Raw genomic sequence first — 10,692 nt, forward strand, 5'->3', positions numbered from 1 at the left:
TCTACGACAAACACAGCGCCATTTTACGTGTAAGGTACATGTAGCTGTGTTCATAAAATCGACCCAGTCTCGTCTGTACGTGTATGATACATGCAAGTGCAGTGCTGTGCACTTCTCGTAGTCGTCCAGCCAGCAGTCCGTCGCCCATTGCATGCACAACGTCTCTCATACACAGAAAACATGTACGCACATAATGCTAAAGTACACACAGATGGAGATGCCAAAGAAGTGGACATGGAGGATCGGAGCATGTACCGTGCCATACATTACAGTACGTGAAGCCATGGCCAGCTAGCTGGACGCGCGCTCAGGTCTGTTCACACAGTGTACAATATAACGCGTTTGAGGCACCATAGCAATCTACAGACACACGCGTGGATGGAAGAAGCCATTCCAGTTATTATGATGGATCGACGACCACAACAGAACGATGGTCGATACTATCGCAGACAACTTTATCGCATATCGATACTTCGGAAAAACAACCCAACACTGTCCAAAGGGCCGTAACTGGGGCGGGGTTCAAGGGGTTCGAAAGAACACCCGAATGCAAACATGGTCCGGTTAAACATTTTTTTTCAATCACACCCACAATCATGAAAGAATTATATGTGTGTTTGGGGGGGGGGGGGGTGTGTTTTTTTTTTGAATGAATAACCAACGAACTGTTATACTTTCTTGACTGAAAAATCTTCTGGATTTTTCTCAGATTGCTGAACTTCAATTCAAAAATACAAAGTCCGTCCCCGCTTCCCGTGGGAGAGGAATACATCTGTACCCTTCCCCCTCACCCACAAATCGCTCGACAACTGTGCTTTGCTTGTAGATACCACAAAGCAGTTTTTTATTTAGTATGATATAGATGCGCTGATATCGGATGACCAAACTACTGTCTATCATATCTTTAAGATTGAAAAATATCATGTTCAAAAACGTGTGCACGAGATCGTAGAACTTCAATTCTACAGATGTAAAAGCTCTCTCATGTAGGAGGGTGAAATAAACCCCTCCGATTTACCCCTTCTCCCTGCATGCATACATGATTTTCAAGTAATATGATTAATGAATTTAAAGAAATATGCAACAATTACAGAATTTCGCTGCTCATGGATTTTTTTTAGAACCTACATAATCAACATATATCATCTTACTTTTTTTTTAAAATCAAAATCATCCAAATATGCCACCCGAAGTGTGCTTCTAATTGTAGCATTTTTAACCTTTCCCCCATATACCCTCTCCCTGCTCGGTCGTTGCTCTTTTGGATTTTCATGATCAGTAAACGAAAAGAATCATGCAACAATTGCATAATTTCATCTCTACTCTGTTATGTATGTGTGTTTTTAAAGATCTTGAAATAAATGACATATCTTCTTATACTTTTTTTTTCATGAAGAACTGTCAAATACGCATGCTATGTTGCACATGGATTCTTCATTAGTTTCCAAGTAAGTTTATGAGATGTAACCTCCACAACCAATTCATATATAATCTTGTCATCATGATATAGTCTATATTGGTAACTCTCAGGGGCCAATAACGAAATATATTAGGTATGTTTTATATAAAGTTAATGAATAAACAAATTGGTAATGCATTTTTGGCCAATAAAGCACGAGTTGATTCGACTCAAATAATCTCCGACGTCCCTTATACACCTTCTTCAGGAGTCTTGACAAGCAGTTGACAAGACTCCTGAAGAAGGCGTCATGTTTACAGTTCTCACCCCAGCTTGTTGCCACCATCATCTATTTTGTTTTCATTGGTAATCTTAGTGAATTGTTTTTTTTCTTCACTTTAGTTGGTCTCTTCCATTCCTGTTACTCCTATTGGTCTTCTTAGTTAATTTAGATATGTGAATATGTAGATACAGTTTATGCAAATTATGTTCATTGTTTTGAGTTTTGCTGAGGGCAAGTCAACCTGAAAATAAACCAGTGCTCCTCAGAACTTGAAGTGTGCAGGATTCATGTTTACAGTCTGCGTCCCAAACCTGTAGCTACCCTACAGTAAAAATAATAATAATAATTTAAAAAAATAAAAATATAAAAAACCGATTTTGTGCATCATACAAATGAGAATGAATATAGGCCCTCATAGGCTTTATGATGTCGACACCAGCAAGTAATCTATTAACAGTGTAGCCCGTTATTATTATCAGCAACATAATTTACATCCCCTTGTACCTGTTTAGCAAAATTGAAATAATATAATGACATTGCGATGTTCCTCATCATGACCCCCCCCCCCCTCCCTTATTGACTGGCACACAAAAGTGTCATTAAAAGTTGCATCTTGTGGGATAAAATCATATAATATTTATAGGCATAAAGAATGAAGATATATTTTACTGCAAGGTCGATCTTCCAAATAGGGAGTCCTATCCCAGTTTCAACTGTAGTTGATACATCAAAACAAAACAAAACAAAACAAAATCATCACTGGAAATTCCACCCCTCATATCATTGACTGGAATTTGCATACTAATTATTTACATTGTCAGTATAATACCACCATAACAGTCGATCACAGTTGTCCTAGGGTTACATTTTCAATGATCGACGATAGCTATGATCGATACCAACAACAAAATCCTGCTCAGAGATGGTGCCTATTAAACCGCATCGACCCTACAAAATATGAGCCGTTTGAACTTGTTCATTGTCAATGTCCAGGCCGTTTTTCTGAAACTTTGTTGATACTAAAAATGTATACTACTATGAATTTGAAATTACTGAGTTTGTCATATTTTATGTCTTCTTCGAAAAAGGTTCCTATGACATGTTTTCTTCAGAGCACGTGTCCGCCCGTGCGCTATCTTTGGTTACACAAGAGTCACGTTTCGGTCGAAGTGGTTTGTCCCGCCGCCCGCTATTGTCAAGACGGACAAGATCCTAGACCGAAATGCCATTGGTAGCGAGCGGTTCACCTCTGCATTGAAGCGTTACTCATTTTACCCACAACAAATAATCAAGTGTCTACACACACAGCTGATATATGAATATGGCCGCTAAGTGTGTGTATTGGTTTGGTTACTTAAACTGAGATAATTTTCTTTGTCCAATCGATATGAGTGGTTTTAAACAAAATTAACAGAAAAGGAGTGCGAAAGGAGCACGATTCATGTTCACCATCGTGTATTGATCTTTTTGTCATTCCACCAGACCAGATGTGTTTCCTCGATTATTTGCGGGCATTCCTCGAATGCGACTCTCAAACCAAGTACCAAACAGACAAAGGGAAAACATATGTAAAACAAACAACAAAATAGTAAAATCTAGCATCTAGGATCTGTCGTACATAATGAATATTTGAGTCGATATTAGATTAATTGCCTTCAGCTGTTTAATCTTGCGTTGTCGATGCGTGACCACCAAGTTGAGATATTATATTTTGGATTTTAAAAAAATCATTCTCTTTATATACTGATTGGTTGAAAGAGCTTCACGTGATCGCATGTGTTATCATTTCAATTACTTCAAAAAGTTGGCATGTGCAACAAACCTTGGCACACGATTGGAAAATGCCGTCACTGTTTCTGGCGACATTCTCAAAATAGTTTTGTTTGTAATTTTATCGATGTCATTATGACGCGCTGTATTACGTCCTACCCCCCTCCCTTCCAGTATCCACAGCATTGCATCAACCACATGACTTCTTGCCTTAGTGTTCCTATTTCTTTTTTTTTTAATTCAAAATATGAAACAAATCACTCTGCCTATTGAGTTCTGCCTAAAACTATGGGCCTCTGTGAGTCCAATATAGTATACAAATATACTTTGCCTTGAAGGTTTCTTGTTAAAACTATGGGCAGAGGTGACTCCAAAGAACTATTCACTGAGGGGCGCAGCCCCTCAGTGAATAGTTCTTTTTGAGGAACCGAGGCCTATAGTTTTAACAAGAAACTCGAAATTAGGCAAAGTATATTTGTTTTATATTTTGGATCAAAAATTTAAACAAGAGAAGGGGAAATGGGGGGTGCAAAGAGAAGTCATATGACCAATGCGATGTTGTGAAGGGATCCTACATTACTGCGCACGATGTCGGACCTGCTTTGTGATGTTTGTTAAAAATGTTACATTTACAAGCGCGACGCGAAGCAATACCAACGTCAGAATTGTTTTTATGACGTCACAATTGTTTTGTTAGAAATTGATACATTGCACAGAGAGACAGTACTAGCAGTGCGCAATGTCAAAATTGCTTTGTAGCGTCACAAGTGTTTTGCTAGAAATTGTTACATTTCACAGAGTGACGGTGCAAAGCTGCGCACAATTTCAGAATTGCTTTGTGATGTCACAGTTGCTTTGTGGCATCATTTCACAATATTTCATACCTTCTTATGTGCTATACTTATTAGAATCTCAATAATTCAGCACAAGAACTGATCAACAGTCGTAACTTTAAGAACAGCTTTGTGACCCCCCCCCCCCCCCCCCCCCCCCCCCCCCTCCCCCAGCTTGAGGGAGCTGGGAGGTAGGAGAGATACACCTGTCGCACCTTCGAGGCCTTTTCCCTTTGTGTACTCTACTCAGCTGTGTGTGTATAAGTGTGTGGAGACGGTACGGTGCCGCGTGACGTGCCGGTGTGTCAGCCAGAGCCGAGGCGAGGCCACAGAACAGTGGGCGAGGCAGAAAGAGTTCTGTGGGCAGGCCGCGCATATGCACGTGTTGTCAATTGCGGCTACCTACCGCTAGCTAAACACTGGGTAAACACGGAACAGCATGGCAAGCAGAAAGCATGAGGATGACGATGAAGGGCAGCGCAAAAAGCAGAGAGTCATCAAAACTCTGCACGACAAAAATCAAAGGAAGAGGCTTATTGTTGTCTTGGAAAATGCGTCACTTGAAACCATCAAGGTATTTCTCAAGCAAGCGTACTGTATTTCTGTTTTCATTCATTAAGTCTTTGACATATTTTGGTTTTCAGAAGTTCAGAACAATAAAACGTTAACGTTGTCCCACATATTTGTGGTCGTGTAAGTTTTTTCTATTGCGTTGTGTCAGCAGCAGAGCTCAGCGCAGAGAGCGAGTAGATTCATGATAGACTCTATACTGTAGTTTAGAGCTGGTGCTACTTTTCCATGGGAGGAACTGTTCCATGCAAGTGCACGTTGAATTTCATTGCATTCTAAACCATTGTAAACGGATTTAATAAATATTAAATGTGTGGAGACAACAAAAAAAAACTTGTCAAAATGAATCCAGTGCAGTGTCAGTGAGACATGAGCAAGATGAGATGATATGAGTGAGTTTATCATGTTTATGCTTGCACAGGATAGATAGCACTCGACTGTGACAGTAGCTAGTAGAAGTAAAGAAGTAGTAAGTAGACAGAAAAGTCTGTCTGTCCAGAGCACAGAAGTTTGATAACATTGTTTTACTTTCAAGGTTAACGGACCTTAGCCTCCTTGAGTTGAAGCGAGATGTAGACGCTAGTCTCTGTCCAGTCTGTGGAACATGTCCCCGCTGATAAAACAGAGACTCCAACTCTCCCGCTTTCGACGGGAGATCTCCCGCCGAAAGCCCATTTTTGCAGAATCTCCCGTTCTCCCGCTTGAGATTCAATTTCTCCCGCTTGAAAGGATTTCTTACTTAATTTCATTGTATGTTGAAAAATTAGCCTTATAAGTTAGATAGCACGAGAGAGCATCTATAGAACCCTAGACCGCAAGGAACTTTGTGCTCATATTGTGCGCTTCGCGCACAACAAGTTGGAGTCTCCCGTTTGATAGGGGTTTCAGGCGGGAGAATCTCCAGATCAGAAGGAAGGTGCGTAGGGTTGGAGTCTCTGATAAAATACAGATTAATCTTTGGTCAAAGCAAGCAGTTTGTTAAATTTGCTTTATCATGTGTAATTTTAAAATCCCTGTCATTCTCTTATTTGTCAATGATCATTAGACAAAATTGTCTTTGAAAAGACAGTGATCAGTACACAGTCAGATTCCATTGTTTTGCAGACATCCAAGGGATATGAGTTGCTGAATTGTGACCATCACAAACATCTGATGAAGAAGCACAAGCGAGAGCCTTCTGACTGTAGGCCAGACATCGTGCATCAGGTATGATGTTCACCATCTTTACAACCTCTGATTTAACGACAAAAACTTTATAATTCTTGTAATTATGTGCTCTCTCTCTTTCTCTCTCTCTCTTTATCAATAATTCTTTGCAATAAAGACTACCTTCTTACTCTAAAGTTGCCCATCTTTGTCTTTTTAAAATGTGTGGACAAAAGGGAAGAATGATCTAAGCAAACTCTGGTGTCTTATATTTCTCTTGATCCTTTATTGCCTTATTTATTCATTTATGTATTCAGTCGTTGTGATTATTCATTTGTTTTTTGTCTTGGTAGTGCAAATTCAATGTAGCACACAGAATAATTTAACTTATATAAATTTCTAAGCTCATATGGCATAGGAAGAAATCAAAACCTAATATGCCTTCTTGTTATCAGGACAAGACCTTATAGAAGTAGCAGAAGCCTGTGTGGGACAGTTTCTTGATGGTGTTTTAAGGAGATATTTTCATCAAGAATCAAGAAAAGCACAGATATTCCATCCAGACGGTTTCAGAAATGTGTGGAACAATGCTGATTCCTTGAAACACAAGATCTATAAACTTTTCTCCTTGAGAGAATTCGTCCTAGTGCAAATATCATATGAGTGTGTAGCATTTTGTCTGCGTAAGCCATCTACACACTGTCCCTCTTCAGAGGAGATGAGCCCTCGCCACAAGGAGCCATCACTTCAATGTGTCTTGTCAACTTTAATGGCGAGTTTGAACTAGTACGAAAAGAAAGAGAAATTTGTAAACACATTTGAGAAAATTTGATCTAAATTGGATACATATTAGGATTTTGGACTTGGACAAAATTGTATTTGAATAATATAGCTGAAAATATCAAGATTTTATGTTATTTGCATATACTTTTATGAAAATTAATGATACTTCACAATTGCATAACTTTGAATTTGATGTTTCATTCCTCTGGAAGATAGATTCCCTTATCCTTAAAGTGTCATTCAGATACTTGATAAAAAATGCTTGAAGAAAAGCTTCCCAAAAAAAAAAAATGCTAGATTTTCCCTCAGGAGTAGTACAGAACATGAAAAAAAAGGGACTCCAGAAAAGGATATAATGTCTCTTTCCCAAACCATGTTGCAATTTGGTATAGAATTGGCCAAATCAACCTTGATAATAATGATTTTAAAATTTTAGGGCATTAGAAAGGAGAACACTGTTTCAGAGGTTAGACAAAACATCCAAAGAAAAACCAAACACATCATCAATTCAATGGAATATAGATAATTGTAGTTTAAAGTAGAAATTTATTTAGATCCTCCTCCACCTCCCCCCCCCCCCCCCCCCCCACATACACACACATCAATCCTACACTTAATCTTGCAGACAGTTTACTGGTGGTATGATAACATATGGACTGTAAATCATTAAGAAGGATCTGCCCACAAGTTCTGCCACTGTCATCAAGAAGTAGTCTTGTCTCTTCTCCAGTGCCTGCTGATGTTGTTTGACAGCCCTCTAAACAGGGCGGGGCTACTCCAGGTCTTTGTCCACACCCAGCGCAACGTCCTCATCCAGATCAGCCCCCAGACCAGGATTCCACGGACGTTTGACCGTTTTTGTGGCCTTATGGGTGGGTAAAATCTTCTCTTAGTTTAATCCATCCCTAAAAGTTATCTAAGCCTGAAAGCACCTTGAGCCTATGTATTTTGCTTAGGAAGCATTTTATTATACAGTGGACTCTCCTTATGACACATTTTTCATATGAGAATTTTGTTATATCATAGTTTACAAAATATATCACTTTATCATATTGGAATTTGTTTATACTAGTCAATGTACCCGTGGAGTACATGTATCATGCTTGTTTGGCTTCAGCCAGTGCCCAGAAATCCTCTGTGGGGATTCCCCCAGAAATGGTCAAGGTCACTGAGTCAACGGAGGTGAAATAACTGTTTTGCGCTACTCCTTGGTCCGATCTTGGCCAAACTTGCTGGAAGCATAAGTAGGCCTACACCTGGGAAATCCCCATTGAGGATATTTCTGGGGGAATCCCAAGGAGTAGCGAAAAACAGTTATTTGACCTTTGACCCCAGTGACCTTGACCTTTCCAAAAATGAACCCCTCAAGGGCAATTTCGCGGTGAACCTGCATCCACCCACTAAGTTTGATGGAGATCGGACCAAGGACCTGGGAGGAGTAGAGGAACAAACAGACAGACAGACAAACCTTGCTCGAATTATAGTATGATCACAGTTTAAAATATACATCACTTTATCATATTGGAATTTGTTATATCATGGTTCGAAAACTCTAGAATTCAATGAAGGTTATGAACTTTTGTGTAAGATAACATTATGTTTGCTATCAAGAGATTTATAAATTAAGTCAACTATTTTCCTAAGGCACAAATTCTAGAAAGTGTGACTAAAAAGGTATATTTGTTACCTATTTCAGTAAAAGAGATCTCTGTCTTTGTGATATTCGGCTGAATTATACAAATAAAACATGAAAACTTGAAATCCGGTAGGAGTTCTGTATTGACTCATTCGTCACTCCCACCCCCATTTTATGCAGTGCAACTCCTTCACAAGCTGAGCATCCATGCAGCCGATGGACCCCAGAAACTCCTCAAGGTCATCAAGAACCCAATCAGCGATCACCTCCCAGTTGGCTGCCGCAAGCTCCTCACCTCCTTCAGTGCCGACAAGTGTCTTCATCCCAGAGAGCTGGCCACAGAGGAGGAGGACCCCATCGTCATAGTGATCGGCGCAATGGCTCATGGGAAGGTCTGTGCTCTTGGAATTGGATTTCATTTTTTGTAACTCTTTATGTCATTTGCTTGTCCTGTCTACTGAATTTGTGTTGCACTCGGAGTATGCTTTGTGTTGATTGCTTTTCCTAGCTATTGAATTTGTATATTACTTTCTAAACACCTTGTATTAGATTCCTTTCCTGTCTAGTTGGACACCAGCATATGAAGTGATTTCCATGTGTAGATTTTAACACTAATGATCAAAGAATCTTGTATGAATTTTGTTGAACAAAAATTGATGAGTATTAATGAGCTTTGTAATATGCAATGACAGTGTGAATGTAATTTCCAAATTGTTGGTCGAGTGCTCTGAAATTCCCTTTGCAGTTCACTGTTTCTTTTATGAACATTCATACCCCTTTTGATTAACTGTATTCCCCAAATTACTACAATTCTCCACTTATAGCGTAATGTTAATATATGAAGATTGAAACAAGCCACAGATGTGTTCATGGGTTGCGTATTGTTCTACTTCCTGCAGGTCAGTGTGGACTACACAGAAGGAGAAGTTGCAGTGAGCCAGTACCCCCTGTCTGCTGCCCTCACATGTGCCAAAGTTTGCTCGGGGTTCGAGGAGGCCTGGGACGTGGAGAGCCTTGCGGGAACATGACCTGAAGTGTGGGACAAAAAATTGGTTGAGATGTCGAACATTCCAGAAATGCTTGGTTCACAGGGGGAAGCCTTGTGCAACAAGGTCTACGACAGGACTTCAAGTTGAAAGTGTTGCTGTTGATGTGTCACATGTTGATGTGTCACATGTTTGGGGATGTACCTTTACTGACATATTTGCACTTGCTCTTCTGGAACAACAGTATTTCTCATACATTGTCTCGTTAGGCACGAACACATATGCAGTGCCCAAAGTGTGGAAGACATTTTCCAAACATGGGGAAGAATGAGGGGAAGAATGTAGATAGTGCAGCTCTTTAACCACCAGATATATAAATGTACCTCCAAGACAAAGAATTTTGTTAACAACTTCAAAGCTGTTTCAGGAGAGCAGCGTATGATACTCATGAGCAGTACTGACATTGTTGGTGATTGGATCGTTTGTCATTAGTTGCCTTGCAGTTAAGACGGAGGAGGCGTAAAAATTTGGCATTTTTGTAAAACTGCTAGTTCAGACGCCTCATTACAGGGGTCGCACTTAACTTTTTTTTTAACTAGCCAGGCGGACTACTTAGAATCAATTTTGACACTGAAGCAATATTTTGGCTAGCCAGACGGACTAGTTACTTCAGAATTTTATGATTTATAGCTAGTCCGACATGATTTTGGGTGGCCAATGGCCAGCGGACCATCGCCAATTTCGAACCCTGCATTAGGATAACATCTCCTGCCCCACTCTGGCTGTTTGAAGTCATCCTCTGAGGATTACACTCAGTCATGGAACATTTTACCAAAACCTTGTTCTTAAAGCTACCTTCTTCTGCTGCTAAACATTTCAAGAGAAACATTGTACCGTTTGTCAAGCAATGCTTTTATTTTTAGTTGTAATACTAGCAGTTTTTGAAAACTAGAAATTGGATTAATGAAATACAAGAAGAAAATTGTAATTCATTTGATAAGTAAAATGGACTCGCTTATTATAACATCTCATCAATTTTCCTGTGAAATTATGCTTTTTGATTGCAACCATTGCAATCAGATGGGAAAGTCACAATGAACAGGTGTATTACCATATCTCCACTTATCCACATACAGATTGATTTTTTTTGGTTCATTTTTCAACAGTCGGTAAAGTGGATTTTTTTCTTTCTAAGTGAACTTGTCAACTGTTGTGCTTCAGGTATACATTTCCCACCTTCATCACTCAAATGTTTTGGTGAAAATTGTTGAAAACATTTGAATACT

At 39.5% G+C, this 10,692-nt stretch overlaps 1 protein-coding gene across 1 annotated transcript; it reads left to right on the forward strand.

The window, feature by feature from the left end:
• The first annotated feature begins 4,724 nt into the window (after window positions 1–4,724).
• On the forward strand, window positions 4,725–9,914 carry LOC139730110 (ribosomal RNA small subunit methyltransferase NEP1-like). Its single transcript, XM_071641014.1, has 5 exons — window positions 4,725–4,859; window positions 5,960–6,061; window positions 7,515–7,656; window positions 8,601–8,812; window positions 9,320–9,914. The coding sequence occupies exons 1-5, from the start codon at window positions 4,725–4,727 to the stop codon at window positions 9,446–9,448; spliced, it is 720 nt and encodes a 239-aa protein (XP_071497115.1). The 3' UTR covers window positions 9,449–9,914.
• Window positions 9,915–10,692: the final 778 nt, after the last annotated feature.

The sequence above is a fragment of the Diadema antillarum genome, unplaced genomic scaffold (genome assembly GCF_040938485.1).
Source record: "Diadema antillarum isolate AM-2024a unplaced genomic scaffold, OU_Dant_1.0 seq00000292_RagTag, whole genome shotgun sequence".
NCBI classification, from domain to species: domain Eukaryota; kingdom Metazoa; phylum Echinodermata; class Echinoidea; order Diadematoida; family Diadematidae; genus Diadema; species Diadema antillarum.